This window comes from Oryzias latipes, chromosome 6 (genome assembly GCF_053564925.1).
Source record: "Oryzias latipes strain Hd-rR chromosome 6, Olatipes_Hd-rR_3.1".
In the NCBI taxonomy this organism is placed as follows: domain Eukaryota; kingdom Metazoa; phylum Chordata; class Actinopteri; order Beloniformes; family Adrianichthyidae; genus Oryzias; species Oryzias latipes.
The window spans coordinates 20,488,148-20,506,412 of NC_136242.1; the positions used below are offsets into that span (position 1 = coordinate 20,488,148).

Here is an 18,265-nt window from a genome sequence, read left to right on the forward strand (position 1 = left end):
TTTTGGTGTTTTTAACATGTTATTGTGGCAATTTTCTGATGATTGAGGACATATATGAGTTTTCTTTATTCAAATAATTATGAATTAGGAGCAGACGAAAAAATGCAGTTTGAAAAAGAGCTCATTGGTGACGTAGAAAATATGCTGGGTGGGCCGCTCCCTGCCTGAGCTCTAATCAATGGGAATGGGGAAGGGGGGTTGGGGTTGCTATGCCCCAGCCCACATCTCTGAGGCAGATTTCTAATGAACTCTGCAGAAACTATGTCCTTGAAAACGACAAAGGTTCTTTCATGTTTGCTATAAGCGAAATAGTCAAGACTAAAAGGACTTTTGGAATGCTTTTACAATAGTTCAAAAGATGACTGGAGTGAGACTTTAAGGTATATAAGAATCCCACCATTCAGTCATAGAAGTATTGACCGAATCCTGCGGACACTGTATGTACCCGGTACGTTGTTGCAGCCAGAAGTCATTCAAACTTTTTTCTGTTATTTCAAGACTAAGGTGGGTGTTTTGAAAACAGAGTTTTTTTTCTAGCAGTTGCGTAGGAATAGGTTTTATATTTTCATATGACAAGAGGATGAGTCACTTCAACTTTAGGAGAATATAAAGGTAAAAACAATGCTGTTAGCTTACAGCAGGAGGACACAGTCACTTCTCATTCATGTGACTGGATCAAATTGTATCTACAATTAATTTTTTTAATCATTGAATCAGTTTTATTTTGTTTATCTATTTATTAATTATTTATAAAATTAAAATATTATTAATATCAGTAAAATATTACAAAAACGTGGTCATTGTGTTTTTGCAAGCTTGTGTGCAGTTGTCCAAGTTTTTCACATTGTGCTGGTACTGTAGCATTTATGTGAACTTTATTTGGCTTTAGTCGGTGTCAGTATTTTAGAAATGTTGTTTAAAGGGTTAAGGTGCTCCCACCCAGATCCCCTATTGAACTCACACAAATATTTCTTTCTAATATACTGTATTACGCTGCTTTAACTACAAAGAAAAGACATTGCTGCCATATTTGCACTGAAAAAAGCCAGTCAGCTGTGCTGTTGGCTTTTGGCTTCATGTGTTTACCATACAGTCTGTTTGTCTGAACAGGTGAGATGGTGCGTCAGGCCAGGGTGTTGGCTCAGGCCACCTCAGACTTGGTCAATGCCATGAGGTCAGATGCAGAGGCGGAAGTTGATGTTGACAATTCTAAGAAACTGCTGGCTGCAGCCAAACTCCTGGCTGATGCCACCGCCCGGATGGTGGAGGCCGCTAAGGTGAGAGTGACTTTACTCTCTCATTTGTAAATAATATGGGATTAGGTAAATGCAACTTTTATCATACTTTTTGTGCATATGCCTAATCAGCAGTGGTAATTAAGAAATGAGTTTAAATGTACCCCTATAGTTTAGTCCCTTTATAACACAGCTGCAACAGCTACACCATCATAAGAGGGTCATCATCGCCTCTCAATGGGCCCTTAGTGCAGAATATTATGGGTGTGAAATACCCATGCAAAGTGAAGACTGCATTAATCTCATTAAGGACTTTTTGATCCGTGACATATTAATTACTGCATCACTTTCATTATCAAAGAAGAAGTAGGGATCCAGCACTGATGGTTACCTTGGAAACCCAAAGGGAGCAGAAAGAGAATGAAAGAAAAGGCCTTTATTTTTGCAGTCTATCACATATTGTGTACACTTATTAAACTTAAAAGGGGATGTGAAACAAGTATCCTGTCAGTGGGTTGTTATATGTGTGCTTGTTTGTCTATAGGGAGCAGCAGCTTACCCAGAGAATGAGGACCAGCAGCAGAGGCTCAGGGAGGCAGCAGAGGGGCTCCGTGTTGCTACTAATGCTGCAGCTCAGAACGCAATAAAGAAGAAACTTGTCAACAGGCTGGAGGTGAAACAGACGACCTTCCTCATCTTTATTTGGTTTGATCCGAATCCAAACGCGCCCCTTTTTCCTGGCAGCAATGTTACACTAACATTGTTTTCTGAGGTTTTGTCATCCTAGCAGTACAAACATGACATAAAACAGTTCCAAAAAGTCGCTTGAACATTGTCCTTGTTTATTCTTGTCCCGCTCCACTGAACTGTAAATCCCAACAGAGCTAAGAATGACTTTTAAAGATATTCATGTTTAGCTTAGAATTATTTTGCTCCTAATCATCACCACCTCTGTATTTTAGAGCCCCCAATGTTCTGTTTCCCAAGTGCATAAAGAATTCATTACCCAGGAGCTGGGATCAGCCAGCTATCAGGCAGGCATCTCAGACTGCCTCCCTGCATCAGTCGGTCACAGTAATGGTGCTAAAAGTCTCTTGCATCAGGCCAGCATATAAACCAGTGAAAAGGAGTGCTATTAATCTCCAAGTGTCTTGGTAACAATTATCTCAGAAACATTTAGACCCCATTAAACCCCTTTATTTTATTGTGTCCAGACAAAATGTCTTCCAGTTGCTAAATACAATGTTATAGTATGCAAATTACATCACTTTTGTATAGTGTTTTTAAACATGTAAATATTAGCAAAATAAAGCAGGATTAATCCATATTTTTTTTCTTTTTAAAGCAATACAGATTAATTTGAGCGTCTTTTTTCATCCGTTCTTTTCACATTTCTATGAACTATGTCTCTAAACTATGACTCAACAGAACTGTGATGAGATCAGATCAACAGATCAACTTATGACATCAAGCTGACCAATGCAATCTTCTCTTTCCAGACATATTCTAGGACTCCTCCTGTTCTGACTATAACTCTGTCCAAACGTAGAACATGACAGAATATTATTGTTTCTGCAGACTAAGTCATTTTCTTTTGTATGTTGTGAACAGATAGCTGCTAAGCAGGCTGCAGCTGCGGCAACTCAGACCATTGCAGCTGCCCAAAATGCTGCTATTTCCAACAAAAATACAGCTTCACACCAGCAGTTAGTGCATAGCTGCAAGGTACGATCAACCTGTTTTGCTCTCGTTTGTTTGGTTTAGAAATATTTATTCATAATATTTCTGCATATGTTGAAATCTCAGGCAGTAGCAGATAGCATTCCCCAGTTGGTGCAAGGAATTAGGAGCAGCCAGGCCCAGCCTGAGGAACTTGGCCCCCAGCTTACCCTAATCATGGCCAGCCAGAACTTCCTACAGGTTAGTAGTATCCTAAAACAGTCATTTAACATACACACAAAAAATTACCAATGGATATATGTTTCTTTCACATATTCAGCCTGGAAGTAAGATGGTATCGTCAGCAAAGTCAGCAGTTCCTACGGTAGCTGACCAGGCTGCTGCTATGCAACTGGGCCAGTGTGCCAAGAATTTAGCAACCTGCTTGGCAGAGCTCAGAACTGCCACCCAGAAGGTATTTATACACAAGCCTGTCAGAGATAACAATGCTGATTCCACTCATGCAGGAAATTTAACGCAGATCCAGTTCTCCAGCGTAATGTTATAGTGTAGTGCAAAAATAGATTTTCACTTACTTTTATTTTATTTATTTATTTTAAGGCCCATGAAGCCTGTGGTCCTCTGGAAATAGACTCTGCTCTCAAGACTGTGCAGACACTCAAGTGTGAACTACAGGATGCCAAGATATCTGTGATTGATGCCCAACTGAAGCCTCTTCCTGGAGAAACAGTCAGTACTCCTCGTTCTCTGCAGAAATGGTGGTTTGACAGTTTGAAAGCCTCCTTAGAGTATTTTCTATTACTCCAAAATGTCAACACTCTGTACTTAGATTGATGATTTTTTTTTGCATTGACCTTTTTTATCATACTAGACATTTTTTGAAAAAAAAATAGTGGGTTTTTTTAAGATTTTTTTTTAATTATAACATGTTTTTATTTTATTTTTTGTGGCAGAAATTCTGCACATCACTAGACACACACAAGAAAAAAACAAATTTTAATTTGTATTGGGAAACATCTGTTAAAGTTTAGGTTTAAATCATTTTTAATGCTTTTAGAAAACTAACCAGTTCATTCGTCTTGCAGAGAAAATCATACCGTCACGATGAGATCATCAGATTGTTTGCTTGTGTGTTTTGCTGCTCAAACAGCTGGAAAAGTGCGCTCAGGATTTGGGAAGTACCTCTAAAGCCGTGGGCTCCTCAATGGCTCAGCTCCTCACATGTGCTGCACAGGGAAATGAACATTACACAGGTAGTGTATATTATGCAGAAAAAAGTCTGAAAAACTGCTGTAACGACTATGTTCAGTCTTTTTGCCAGATTATCTACTGCTGCAGTTGGTAGATGCAGTAAATAAGTGACTACTTTTGGTTTTCTTTTCTTGTGAAAGTGTCCCAAAACCAATATTTGGATTCAGTGTAACCTGGGAAGTTTTGCAACTTATAGAAATGTTTGGTATTTTTATTTCTCCCTTTCTGAATTTGATATTTATTCAGCAAACAACTGCACTTACAAATAAATAAATTATTTTTTCCTTAGTCCTTTCTTTTTTTAAATGTGCAAACCACCCAGTTTCTAATTTTTTTTATTCATCATTTTATAATTTATGAAAGTATTGATATTATTCTGGTATCAAAGTTTTGTTCACGTTGTTTACAGATGCATTAACTGTTTAGGACATGTTTGAAACATATGTTTTTGCAGGTCAAAATTGTGTTTACTGACAAAATTCAGGATCTCGTTTTGCAGGGGTTGCTGCCAGAGAAACAGCTCAAGCTTTGAGGACTTTGGCTCAAGCAGCCAGAGGTGTGGCGGCCTGTACCAAGGAGCCCCAGGCTGCAGCTGCAATGCTAGACTCTGCGCAGTGTGTGATGGAGGGCTCAGCCATGTTGATCCATGAGGCCCATCAGGCTCTGGTTCATCCAGGAGATGCTGATAGTCAACAAAGACTGGCACAGGTACATGCAGGGCCTATGGGAATTTGTAATTGTGTGGTCAGGTCGTGTCCAACAGCAGCCTAGATTGTTTTCATCCATGGAAAAGTTCAATTTCAAACTTTCGATTCAATGTCTTCATTTCAAACACAAAATAAATACAAAAATAAGAGTTTTAAATAGACAGAAAAGGACTGGGTTGAAGAGAAATCTTGTATGGTCCCACCCCTTTTCACAACAACCTTTTTACAATACCTAAAGTATGTAAAATATTATTATTTTTTCTTAACATGTGCTTTAGTTTTTGTGCTTTTTGATGTTTAGCTTTAAAGTTAAACTCTAGTGTAATTTGATCAAATCTTAGATAAAAAGATTATTAGCATCTGGGAATTTTCAGTGTAAGTGCTCTTGAACTTTGAATTAATACCTTTTATTCATATTGTTATTTTATTTTATTTTTCCCAATCTGGGTTCTAAAGACCCACTGTCATGTTTGTTTTCTGTTTAACAATTGGCTTCAACATTTGTCATTTTGAGAACTTTGCCAGTTAAATTTGGGAACACATTTGTCTTAGGCAACATCCTGTCCTTAATCAAACTGCCTAAAACTAATTTCTGTCTGTCATTTTGGTGCTCTGAGGTTATGAAGCTGCATGATATACTAATAAAAACAAGTCTGTTATTACCACACACGAATATTAACAGCCTGATCACTTTTTTGAGCAAGGAATTCCTAATTTTCTTTACAGGGATTGTTTCTATTTCAAAAGACTGCCTTTCAAAACATATTTTGTTCTAAGCCCAAGCATCTGTTGATTGTAAAATAATAGTTTATCTCAAAGCAAACTGTGCATTTTGGTATAAAGGGTAAAAAGCATCTGTTCTCTGGATCAGTTGGAACAATTGGTTCTAAAAAAATATAAACAATTTTTTTCTTTCTATTTTTTGTTTCAAATGTGTCTGTGACTCAATGACTACGCGTGCATATGCAATTGTAATAATGTTGTTCCTTCCAGCTACCTGTCTGTATCTAACCTGCAAACAACTTATTTTAGAAGAATAATTTTCTCTACTGTCTCCCCTGAGTTTTCTATTTCTTTTTTAAGAGGAAAAAACATTTGTTTCAATGCAATCCTTTAGGACTCACACATTTTGTTTATATCTGTTTTTGGAATGGAATGGTCAGAAATAAGCTACAACAGTGCAATTTACTTTTTCCATATTTGTCTAAAACTATATTTTGGGCTTTTCATGAAATGCCGTTTTAATAACGTCAGTATTGTATTGGGAATTGTTTCAGGTAGCCAAAGCGGTGTCACACTCCCTGAATAACTGTGTGAACTGCCTGCCAGGCCAAAAGGATGTTGACATGGCCCTCAGAAGCATCGGAGAGGCCAGCAAAAAGCTCCTAGTGGACTTTGTAAGTCTTTTACATAAACCACTACAATCACAAAACATTGAAGTCCACCGACCATTTCATTTGGTCTGTTTGATCCCTTACAATAACCCATGGTTGCTGTTTTGTGTCCTGCTTTTGAAGCTCCCCCCCTGCAGTAAATCATTTCAGGAGGCCCAGACCGATCTGAACCACACAGCCGCCGAGCTAAACCATTCTGCAGGCGAGGTCGTCCACTCCTCTCGTGGAACAAGCCGCCAGCTGGCTGCAGCCTCGGGGAAGTTCAGCCAAGACTTTGATGAGTTCCTGGATGCTGGCATTGAGATGGCAGGACACACCCAAGTATGTTTCTTGATCCCTCTAAACTTTATTGAACCTAAAGAATAATCTGGATGGTAGAAGTTTATCCATTAACAGATTTTTACCTTTTAAAAGTCACATGCTTTCATTGTAAAGGGAGATAGCTTTTCTTTTTTTTTTTTCATTTAAAAATTGCTGATTTCTTCTTGTTTCATATGCTTACAGAGCAAAGAAGACAAGATTCAAGTCATAGGTAACCTGAAAAACATCTCCATGGCCTCCAGTAAGCTGCTGCTGGCAGCCAAGTCCCTGTCTGTGGATCCAGGTGCAGCCAATGCAAAAAATCTTCTAGCTGTAGCAGCAAGGTGCGAGGAAACGTTGATATATGAATTTATATAAATATTTCAGAATACTTGCTAGAAAAAAATATGCATTCTGCTTGGAATCTATATCATGGAGCTGTAATGTTCAAAGGAAATGTTTTTCTTTTCCCTCGATCTGTATGCCACTCCTACGATATGTCTGTTTGAGGGAGCCTGCGGGGGTATATATCCTCCCATTAGTAGAAAGAAGCTGAACAGCTGGTCCCACAGGGCTTTCGGCCTGACTGACTTCTCACTGTCTAATTAGGAAGATGGAAGTCTTGGCTGGAGCTTGTCTGTGCTCAGCAAAGCTGAACACAAACTCGAGACGATCTCAGAAGTCCTTCTCCATCCAATCACTGGCAGGAGCTGGCATTGCCATGCTTGAATAGTAGAGCTAAAAGCATTTGTGAGTAAAGCCTTCCTGTGTGAGCTTTCAGAGCACACATGTGAGAGATTTGTGTGGCTTCCTGTGTGTTTCAGGGCAGTGACAGAGAGTGTTAACCAGCTGATAACGCTCTGTACCCAGCAAGCGGCGGGACAAAAGGAGTGTGACAACGCCTTGAGGGAGCTGGAGGTAGCTGTCCTCAGCTTTACAGACAAATTATGCTTTATTTAGTTTTTATTATGATTTATGGTTGCGGAAAGTCTTAAATCATTGCGGCCCGGTATCCCTGCCAAACCCTTCATTTAAATTTACAATGTCCATGCAGGGATTCAATTTGAGTCCACTTGATTAAAATCATTGTAGATCATTGTTTTAGGATTTCTATTCAGAAACAAATAGTTTTTGGTTATTAAAAAGAAAGAAAAAAACTAGTGGGACAACTTATGTCAATTTCATTTACGGCTGAATACCAAAATACTAAATCTATTGATTAATTATTCCCAAATCACAATTTGATTCAATTTACAACTCAATGTCAGTGAATTAAATATCAACTTTTATTAATTTCACACCATTATTGAAATAAACTAAACAGAGGTGGAATTTTCATTACCAAAACTGTGAATTATTTAATTAAGAATGATCCAAAAGCTGTTGTTTGCCTTAAAACACTTAAGAAATTACCGGTAAGTTAAAGAAAAGATTGATTCAGTGATTTGATCATATTGCATTTTTATAAAAAAATTGATCTGACAATATTATATAATACCTTTTTAAAATCAATCCTAATTAACTCATGAACTACTTTAAGGTTGTTGTTTTTTTTTAATGTAAAAAGCTTTAGCACTAAAATGCATTCTCCAAAGTTCCATTCAAATTGACGAATTCCTTTTTTTAAAGACAGCTCTATCAGTTATCTTTATTATTTCTGAATTTAAACCATTGGATTGATGTTTTGACAGGATGTAATTGCAGAAGTGTTTGTAGTTGTGATCACAGTAATTTCACTTATTTTCATCTCCATCTGCCTCCAGGCTGTCAGAGGTCTCCTAGACAACCCCAACGAGCCTATAAACGAGCTCTCCTACTTTGATTGCATTGAAAGCGTCATGGAGAACTCAAAAGTACAGCCTTTCAAGACTATTCTGCAACTGTCAAAAGTATTTGACAGAGAAGGAAGATGTTAATTTGAGTTGTACATGTTTTAATTTCTACACCTCTCAGGTTCTGGGGGAGTCAATGGCAGGTATCTCTCAGCACTGTAAGACAGGTGATGTTCAAGCCTTCGGGGAAAGTGTGAGTCTGGCATCCAAAGCTTTGTGTGGGCTGACGGAAGCGGCTGGACAGGTGACAACACAGTAAAACTTTTTTTGTCAACAGCTTTTCTTTTAGATTTGTTTTCTTTATCACTTGGAGAATCAACCACATTGCATTGCCCTTGAAAATATAAATGTTTTAAAGCTTAAATTGGTTTCTAAATTGTGTGTTAAAATACTCAAAGTGTTGAAGGCTCCCATTAAAAACATTTAAAGTCTGCCAGGCTAATATTCATTGGAGCCAATCGCAGTGAAATAGGATGAGCCAGGCTTCATTGGATGTTTTACAGACTACCACCTTTAGAGCTGTAAAAGGCATCCTTATCTCTTCACAGACTCTGCTGCTTTTTCAGGAGAGGGGCCACATTCACAAAGGCTTTCTTTTTTTCTCTCTGCTTATACACTTTTCAGACACTTTACTATTCTGCTCCATGTGAATCTGTATGCCTTATCAATTATTCAGTTGTGTACTGTGAGCACATGCTGGTTTCAGCAGAAGTATGTAGACAACATGAGTGTGGACTGATATTGCAAGAGCAAACGCTCCTAATGCCTTTGTCACAACTGCCCATACAGGTGGATATGGGCTGTCTGCAGGTGAAAAATAGGCAAATCTGTACGAAGCCCGTCAGTGGTCATTGGTGTGGGAAAAATATGCACCAAAATGCGTATCTTTCCCACGGGCAGGCTGTGAGTGACAGATCATACAAACACTTAAAAAACAAATTAAAAAACCACATAAGGCTAGGTAAGGATGAAGTAAGTGAGTTGCAGGCACGTCATACAGATTTTTTCTCTTTTCAATACCCTCAAAAACTGTGCACTGCACATGGGGTCCGTTAATGCTGTTTATATAATAAGTGCGTGTTTCTTGCGTGCAGCCTGGTAGTAAGAAATTAGTATATTAAACAGGGTGTAGTTTCATGTGGGTATCTTACAGGCGTCCTACAGGCGTCCTACGGGCGCTTGCATATCACCTGCACAACCCATACATGCAGCATTTGCACACAGTCAGTAAGGAAGCAGTCCACACACCTTACAAATAACTAGAGTGCATCATTGGGGCAATGTATGATACCATCAATAGTACGTGATAACTGCAAGCAAGTGTATAAATCCCCAGCTAGATGAGTCTGGAACGATTGATTGTGAAAGTTAAATGTTTTGCACTGTGTGTGTGTTTTATTTTCTGAAGCTATGTGTGCACTTCCCTCGGCAATGTGTTTTCATGTGGCCACATCTAATTATTAAGTCTGTATAAACATGCCTTACGGGCTTCCGTGTTTAAAACTCTCATGTTCATATGTAGCTTTGCACGTCTTTAATTACCGTTTTCGGGCTGTACGTATAAAACGCATGGCCACTGAATTTGCGTTGCTAGCCAAACTAAATGGTAAATGGCGTATACTTGTAAAGCGCTTCTCTACCTTCCTGGAAGGCCCAAAGCGCTTTACAATCACAGTCCCATTCACGCACTGCTGCAGAACACTGCCACCAACCTTCCACCAGGAGCAAGGTGGGGTTCAGTGTCTTGGTCCAGGACACTTCGACACACGGGCAGGCAAGGCGGGAATCAAACTTGCAATTTTCCAATATGAGGTCGGCCACCCTAGCACTGCACCACGGCCGCCCGTGGTCATTGTCTAACTATGACCAATCCGGGACTCAGATTTGGTATTGATGCAGTAAACTTCATCAAACTCAGAGCATAGCTGGTTTATCCGATGAATCCAGACATGGCGACGAGCCTGACAACATCTGCGTTTGTTCTTCAAATAAACACAAACCAAGGCCACTCTCTTGACATGACGATGATCCACATTCACCATTGCAAGGACAATAGCAATGAACCGAACGGTTTCGCACCCAAGTACCAATATTTCCACCATTTTGACATTTTGCACCACACCTCCACCAACTGTTGGTGGCAAACAGGCACTAGTAAAGAATCCAGTGTGAACACCATTAGTGCCCAATGTGTACATAGCTCTACAAATTCTTCATGCTACACTTATGACAAGGGTACGTTCCATTTTCATGAGGTGACTGTACAAGCTTGAAGAGAACTGCTAGACACACCTGCACTCCCCTTAAGATGCAGCCTCTCCTGTCTACGACCCTCCACAGGCCTTGACCACCCAAAAACCAGCAGCATCTTTACGGGTCAACCCCCTAGATGGGTGCATGTGACTAATACATAAGGTGGAGACGCGGACCTTAATAATTGCATTTGACTGGTTTTCTGGTATTTATCCTTCCTACAGGCTTCCTACCTCGTGGGTGTTTCTGATCCCAATAGTCAGTCAGGCCATGAGGGGTTGGTGGATCCCATTCAGTTTGCCCGGGCTCACCAAGCCATACAGACGGCTTGTCAGAATTTAGTGGACCCAGCTAGTAGCCCATCACAGGTAGGAAGAACCAGAAAAATTAAATACAGCTGTGACATCATAGTGTACTGTTCTGAACTGAAAGCATCTGTGCTGCAAAATATAAACAAAGTTTGCTAGAAACATACTAAATAATTGTGCATTTGTATGCTCAATTACAAGTTAAAATAAACCAAATTATGATAAACCAGTGGTTTTAAAAAGTGTGTTGGTAAGCTTCTGTAATTACACTAGCACTCATATTATGTTGCCGTAATGTATTCAATTGAGTTAATGTCAGTTTAGAGAAGTTCTTCGATTTAACTTAATCTTACCACATTACAATTCCTCAAAAAATATCTCCCCAAAAGAGTTTCAAAACATGCTATCATTCCTGACCATATGGATTTTGAGTGCAGCAGGGAATCTTAATTAACTTTAAGACCCACTTTACACTCGGACCCTGCAGTAGTTAAGGCTATTAGTCAGCCTTGCTCCAGTCAGCATGGACGGGCAACAACATGGCGTTTAAGTTAATTAGCAATGATGGCTCTGCACTCTGGGCTGCCAGAGTGGATGCAGCTTACTCTTTATTACATAAACACATATTTGATGGCAGAAAATGCATTAGAAAAGAGGCAAACTTGATAGATTCTGTGTCTATATGGGTCCAACATGCATTTTTTGGTTTCTTAAAGAGCTGCATTTATCAGAAACAATGATTGCTGAAAAATAGTCAAGTCTGTGTTCAAAACCAGAAAGTATTATATTGGTTTTATTGTTTGTATCTAGTTCTTCTCTTTGCACAAAAGATCTCTTTCCACATTTAATTAAAATCGGTGCTATTGTTCATGCAGCTTTTGGCAGTAAATCACAACACAAGGATTTAAAGTGTTGTCTTCCTTTCTCCTTTCTCTTTTGTTCATAAGGTTTTGTCAGCAGCAACAATTGTAGCCAAACACACCTCGGCGCTGTGTAATGCCTGCCGCCTAGCTTCCTCCAAAACTTCCAACCCTGTGGCTAGGAGACAGTTTGTCCAGTCTGCCAAAGAGGTTGCCAACACCACAGCCAACCTCGTCAAAACCATCAAGGTCAACTCCCCATCTGATCAAAACGTTGAGTGTTAATTTGGTACAAACATATTTTCTTCAAGTGTGGCGGTGCAGATGTGTATGTATAATCCCCTTTAGAGGCTAAGGTGAAAAAGGACAAATATTTATTCTGGCTTTGTCGTCTTCTTGAAGGGTTTGGATGGGGATTTCTCTGAGGAGAACAGGAACAGGTGTCGTCTCGCTACAGCTCCCCTCCTTGAGGCTGTTGAAAACTTGGCAACGTTTGCCAACAACCCCGAGTTCGTAAGCGCCCCTGCTCAGATCAGTAATGAGGTAATAATCCATTCTGAACACCAAGTTCCTTAATATGTCAGTACAACTCTTTAAAGCAACTAAATCTAAAATATGCAAAGTAAAGGTTCACCCTGTCCTTATTTCAAGTTGGGCTGGGTTCCATTTCTTTTCCTGTTTTTGATAATATTAATAATAGTAGGTTGAACATTTTTCATGTCTCAGTCTTAGCTGAACAGTCCTCTGAAAGCTTTATGGCTGTAATCTGATGGAGGGCAGTTTTTAATAGCACTTTAAGCACAGCTGCTCTAATCTTCAGTTTGTTAATCTAATTATCAGGGGAGCTTTAGACTGATATCATGAAGACTAAAGGTTTTTTTTCTTGTGTCTGTGTAAAGCTACCTTTCTAATCTCATCCTTCCCCTTTGACTGCACCTTTGATCTCTCTGAGGTAGTCAAAGAATAACAACAACTCTGTCAGACCAGGATTTCTGGCTCCTGGCTGTTCAGAATGTATCTGGGCTGTGGGTCCACCAATACTAATCTTTTCATTTTCTCAGGGCTCAGCAGCGCAGGAGCCAATTGTGCGTTCAGCTCGCTCGATGCTCGACAGCTCAACTTACCTTATTGAAACGGCACGCTCACTGGTTCTCAACCCCAAAGATCCCCCCAGCTGGTCTATTCTAGCCGGCCACTCCAGGACAGTCTCCGACTCCATCAAGAGCCTTATTACCTCCATTAGGTTGGTTCGAATCCCATTTTCAATCACATCTGTCTTTGCAGGATTACACTGAAGTATCTCAGGGTTCAGATACAGCTGGAGGAAATATCGTGTCTGAAACTAGGAGGCTTTTTTCCTTGATATCTGTTTAGCTTAGGAGTAAATTGAAACTTTATTTTGTAGCTACTGAGATCCCTGCTGCTTTGTATTAGATTAGTTAGTGCTACAAAACAATAATGAAATGATGAGACTGAATCCCAAACACATTTCACAGAGTGATGCTCCATCACTTCAACATCTGCACTACACAACTCCAACCGCTGCTAAAACACTGAACAAATCACATTTCATTTAAGCAGTAGTGATAGCTGGGAAGTTTCAGGATTTAAGGGAAATGTTTTCAATTGAAAGTTTAAAAGGGGGATTCTTTAATGCTGGATGCAAACAGATCTAGCTGCACCGAGTGTTATAAATGTCAGTTGGTTGCCTGGTTACCTCCTGCTGATGACAGGACTCCAGGAAGTCAGTGCTCCTGGCAAGAAAAATTGGATTACAGATTAAACAGGACATTGTAATCAGTAAGCTTGTTTTATTCCGGAAGGTGGATGTTTGATTTGGGGTTTTTTTCGGTGTGTGTGCCATTTGAGCAGCTGTCCTTTCTTTCTAGTCTTTATGCTGCTGAGATTCACATTAGATCTAGAAACGAGAAATTGTGTCCAATGAAACCTGAGGAGAGTATCTCAAAATGTTCAACTTTTTACTCAAAATAAATGATGTCTTTAACGCAGTTCCTGCTTAATTATCATTACATTCAATTTTTTTTGCAACACTTAAACGTATGTTTTCTTTTTGCCATGACAGAGACAAAGCACCGGGGCAGAGAGAATGTGATTATTCTATAGATAACATAAATAAATGCATTCGTGACATTGAGCAAGCCTCCCTGGCTGCAGTTGGACAGACTCTTCCTTGCAGAGATGACATTTCCATGGAAGTAAGTTCAAGATCTTCATCAACTCTATGTGTATAGCTTAAGTCAAATCTGCAAGCTTTCCGTTGTCTCTTATACTATTATGAAATAACAGGCACTTCAAGAGCAGCTGACATCTTCAGTGCAAGAAATTGGTCATCTGATTGATCCTGTATCCACAACAGCACGGGGTGAAGCTGCTCAGCTTGGACATAAGGTCCTCACCACGCGATTTATCTGTTTGCTTTGTTGAAATTTTAAAGAGAACTCTTTTTTTGTGGCTTAATCTTTTTCTTAGACAGTTTTTTTTTTTTAATTCTTTTAGGTGACTCAGCTAGCCAGTTACTTTGATCCACTTATTGTTGCTTCGGTTGGACTGGCCTCAAAGCTACAAGACCATCAACAACAAATGACCATCCTGGACCAAACCAAGACTCTGTCTGAGTCTGCCCTGCAAATGCTCTATGCTGCTAAGGAAGGAGGTGGAAACCCAAAGGTATCTACTTGGTCCTTAATAAACACAATAAAGACTCCTTAAGTCCGTTTTGGTGGCTTTGTATGCAAGACAGTTGAAGGGTTCTTAATTTCTCACAAAATAACAACTTTTTTTTTAGATTCTCTAATTTTTATTTCTTTTATGAATTAGTTTGGGGTTTTTTTCTCTCGTCCATGGTTCTATTAGATTCACGATTTGATTAGATATCTTTTTTTTTCAAGTCTCCATTTAAAACCAATTTTATTTGGTAATGAAAAACCATTTTTAAAAAACTAGTGATTTAAGATGGAACTTTTTTTTGTAAACATTCAGTTGTTGGATTTTCTGTTTTCAAACTGCATGTTGGAACAATACTTCACTGATCAGGGTCTGTTTGAACTATTAGGCTTCTCACACACATGACGCCATTTCTGAGGCAGCTCAGCTGATGAAAGAAGCTGTGGACGACATCATGGTGACTTTAAACGAGGCAGCAAGTGAGGTTGGCATGGTTGGAGGCATGGTGGAGTCCATCGCTGAGTCTATGGGCAGGGTGAGTGTCTGTTCCTATATATACAAGTTTTGTGGTGGAGCGGGGAGTTAAGGCCTGAAACGAATCTGGCTCATCTAAAGCCGTGGTTTCAAAGTTAGTTTTTTATTGTGCGGTTCCTGTCGGTTGTTGTTTGTCCAGCAAGCAATTCACTGGTTAACTGGTTATGTTCTTTTTGTTGTTGTTGTTATTGTTACATTTCTTAATTAATTTCATGTGACAAATAAACTTAGCATCATTGTGCTAGAAAGTATCCAACAAATAGAGCCATTTGGACCTGTTTCAAAACACAACGGGAGCCGGAAAGCCCTCTTTCACTGTTTAAAAAAAATATACTTTATGTTTTGTGACTATTTAGCAATTCCTTTATAAACTTTGAATATTTGCAATCATTCAGTTGCATAATATAGCCATTTTTATTTGTTTTACGTTGAATACAGCACATTTAAGTTATTTTCAAAATAAAACGACATCATCCAACTGCAGCAGATTTACTTCACTTAAAAGTGTAAGAGTCAAGTCAAACTAGGAATTTACTATCATTATGACTTAAGTCTATTTCAATTAAATTTAAACATGACAACATTGGATTACAGTTAAAAAAAATCTGTTTAACTAGACAAGACATTGTTGTGCAGCAGAAGATTTAAAAAAATGTGCTTACTGCCTTAAAATTATTCTGATGATAAACAGCTCTGACAGTTGATTAAACAGTTTACCATTAGTTTGCTGTAATCTGACAAGTGCACTTTGCATTTGATAAAGCACATAATGCCTTTTGATTTGTTGTCATGTAAGCAGTGTTAAAAAAAAAGAAAAAAATACTTTTTTCTACTATTGTGACTTAGTTTAAAAATCTAAACATTAATTACAAACAGTAACTTAAGCAAATTAACTCTAAACTGCATAACTATTTTTTATGTAAATTACTAACTTTTGTCTTAAACCCCTATATGCAAAGATGTATTTCCAAGAATATTAAAAAATGTCTTCAGTGTTTTATTTCTGTTCAAGGTGATGCTAAATTACGTGGAGTCCTGGAAATGATAGTATGTTGAAAATTGGCGTGAAGGCCAAAGAGTCACTAGAGGGATAAAAAAAGTCACATTTGGCATTTGGAGTCTCATGTTACAGAACCCTGAGATGGCAACCTAATTTCAGTATTTATTAATGGAAGTTAAAGTTTCAATCGTTACATTGATTCCTAACACTCTTGGACAGAATTTCCTTATGTCCAACTTTTAAAGACTAAGCAAAATGTTGTGACCCTACCTTGATGTAGCCTATTTGTTTTTGTTGTCTTGTGATAATGGCATGTAATACCTCGTTAATCGCGAGACATAAAACGGGTTTTTTGTGATACCAGGTCAATATTGAATAAAAAGATATTGTTAAATTGTTGTAAAAAAATACATGACTGGATTGTTAAGTTTTTCTTAATCCAATGTAATTTAATATAATGGAACTTGATCCTCACAGCTGGATGAAGGATCACCTCCTGAACCTGAAGGATCGTTTGTGGATTACCAGACCACCATGGTGAAGTTCTCCAAGGCCATCGCCATAACTGCACAGGAGATGGTGAGCGCAGTGGCACTGTGGTTTCAATGAAACAGCATGTTCCTACAAACAAAATGATCTTTTTGCACCCAGATGACCAAGTCTGTTACCTGCCCTGAAGAACTCTGTGGCCTCGCCTCTCAAGTGACCATGGACTATGCTCAGCTTGCACACCAAGGACGCCTGGCTGCAGCCACTGCAGAACCTGAAGAAGTAATCATCCACGCCGTCTGGTCTTTATAAAAGGGGGCGAGGGGAGGGGGAGGGGGAGGGGTGTTTTCTCTTTAAAGATTTAATTTAGCTTTACTGTTTGTCCAACTGTCATGTTGAAATGTTAGACAGAAGCATCAGCTCTTCCACTGTGTACACCAAGCTGCTTTTGGATGTACCCAGTCACACAGGGATGAGAGCAGATGTTTGATGTCACACTTCTTCCTCAAGACTACACCCACAGTGTGAGATCAAACACAAAGCTTCCATCCAGAATCCATTTTTCTCCTGCACCATCTTTTTTCAAAGCTCTTCAGTGTCATCCAGAGGACAGCAGTGGGCACAAATATTAAACTAACAAACACACAGCTCTCATCACTGTTTTATTTATTACACACCACCAGAAACCCTGTTGGTTACCATGGGGACATTGTGCTTGCAACAGTCTAAAAGCCTATAGTTCTGGTTGTAATAAGAACCACCCACGACTTTCCGTCGGGAAATTAAAAATGTAGTGCCATAATTTACTCTTTGCGGGTGCTTTACGTTTTTTTTTTCATCCAGCTGCTGCAGGAAGATGCTCTATGTTAGTATGAAATAAACATGATCTTCTTTAAAGTATAGTTATTTGACCAGGTTATGCCTCTTTTCTGCTTTCAGGTTGCTTTTCAGATAAGGACACGGGTGCAAGAACTGGGTCATGGCTGTATCTTTCTAGTCCAGAAAGCTGGAGCTCTGCAGCTCAGCCCCACTGACAGCTTCTCCAAGAGGGAGCTGATTGAGTGTGCTCGATCAGTCACAGAAAAGGTCAGCGGTAACTTTGGCAAATAAAAGCAACATTTGAATCTGTTAAACTTTCAGGGTCTCTTAATTTACCACTTTAACTTGACATCTGTTATCAGAAAGACCAGAAATAGACTAAACCATCACCAGCATCTTGCAAAAATAATTCATATTATGACATACATTTATGTATGATGTTTAGACTTATTTATTTTCTCAGAGACACTAGAATTCAGGGCATTTTATTGAAATGATTGTTTTTCAAAAATATCAGGGAACTATTGGTTGTGTCCAAATTCTATCATTACTCACTACATAGTGCACTATAAAGTGCGTCTGCCAGTTTGTAGTGCTGTCCAAATCTACAATTTCAAAATCGAGTGCCCTAGAAGTTGCCCGGAAGTCTCTGCGGAAAACGCGTGTGCATCAATGCTCACTAGACTGGAAAATATAGACCACAATGCATTGCTCAGAACAATTTTTGCCAAAAAAATGTATTTAAATGTATTTATTTTAATAAACCATTAACGTTTTTATATTTACAACACACTGGATTCATAAATGATCATTGCAAAACGCTCGATTAGATTTTAACTTTGTGAAATTGAGGATGTCATATTCACCGTTTTTTTTTTTTTAAAGTAGTGAGCGTGGCGTCTTAACAGAGGACATGAA

General features: G+C 38.9%; 1 protein-coding gene across 6 annotated transcripts in view; it reads left to right on the forward strand.

The window, feature by feature from the left end:
• The window catches only part of tln2b (talin 2b), an 88,204-nt gene that overhangs the window by 53,884 nt on the left and 16,055 nt on the right, over positions 1–18,265 (forward strand). For 5 of the 6 annotated variants that reach the window (XM_020704057.3, XM_078948725.1, XM_078948726.1 and 2 more), the window contains exons 20-44: positions 1,111–1,277; positions 1,780–1,908; positions 2,847–2,960; positions 3,042–3,155; positions 3,235–3,369; positions 3,516–3,644; positions 4,066–4,168; positions 4,666–4,874; positions 6,151–6,270; positions 6,391–6,588; positions 6,772–6,911; positions 7,392–7,485; positions 8,331–8,420; positions 8,521–8,643; positions 10,877–11,020; positions 11,908–12,093; positions 12,223–12,363; positions 12,882–13,063; positions 13,904–14,036; positions 14,128–14,229; positions 14,338–14,508; positions 14,894–15,040; positions 16,517–16,618; positions 16,691–16,810; positions 17,468–17,614. In XM_020704057.3, coding sequence (XP_020559716.2) covers positions 1,111–1,277; positions 1,780–1,908; positions 2,847–2,960; positions 3,042–3,155; positions 3,235–3,369; positions 3,516–3,644; positions 4,066–4,168; positions 4,666–4,874; positions 6,151–6,270; positions 6,391–6,588; positions 6,772–6,911; positions 7,392–7,485; positions 8,331–8,420; positions 8,521–8,643; positions 10,877–11,020; positions 11,908–12,093; positions 12,223–12,363; positions 12,882–13,063; positions 13,904–14,036; positions 14,128–14,229; positions 14,338–14,508; positions 14,894–15,040; positions 16,517–16,618; positions 16,691–16,810; positions 17,468–17,614 — 3,440 coding nt within the window. The remainder of the gene's footprint in view (positions 1–1,110; positions 1,278–1,779; positions 1,909–2,846; positions 2,961–3,041; positions 3,156–3,234; positions 3,370–3,515; positions 3,645–4,065; positions 4,169–4,665; positions 4,875–6,150; positions 6,271–6,390; positions 6,589–6,771; positions 6,912–7,391; positions 7,486–8,330; positions 8,421–8,520; positions 8,644–10,876; positions 11,021–11,907; positions 12,094–12,222; positions 12,364–12,881; positions 13,064–13,903; positions 14,037–14,127; positions 14,230–14,337; positions 14,509–14,893; positions 15,041–16,516; positions 16,619–16,690; positions 16,811–17,467; positions 17,615–18,265) is intronic. The other variant, XM_078948728.1, reaches the window with a different exon arrangement.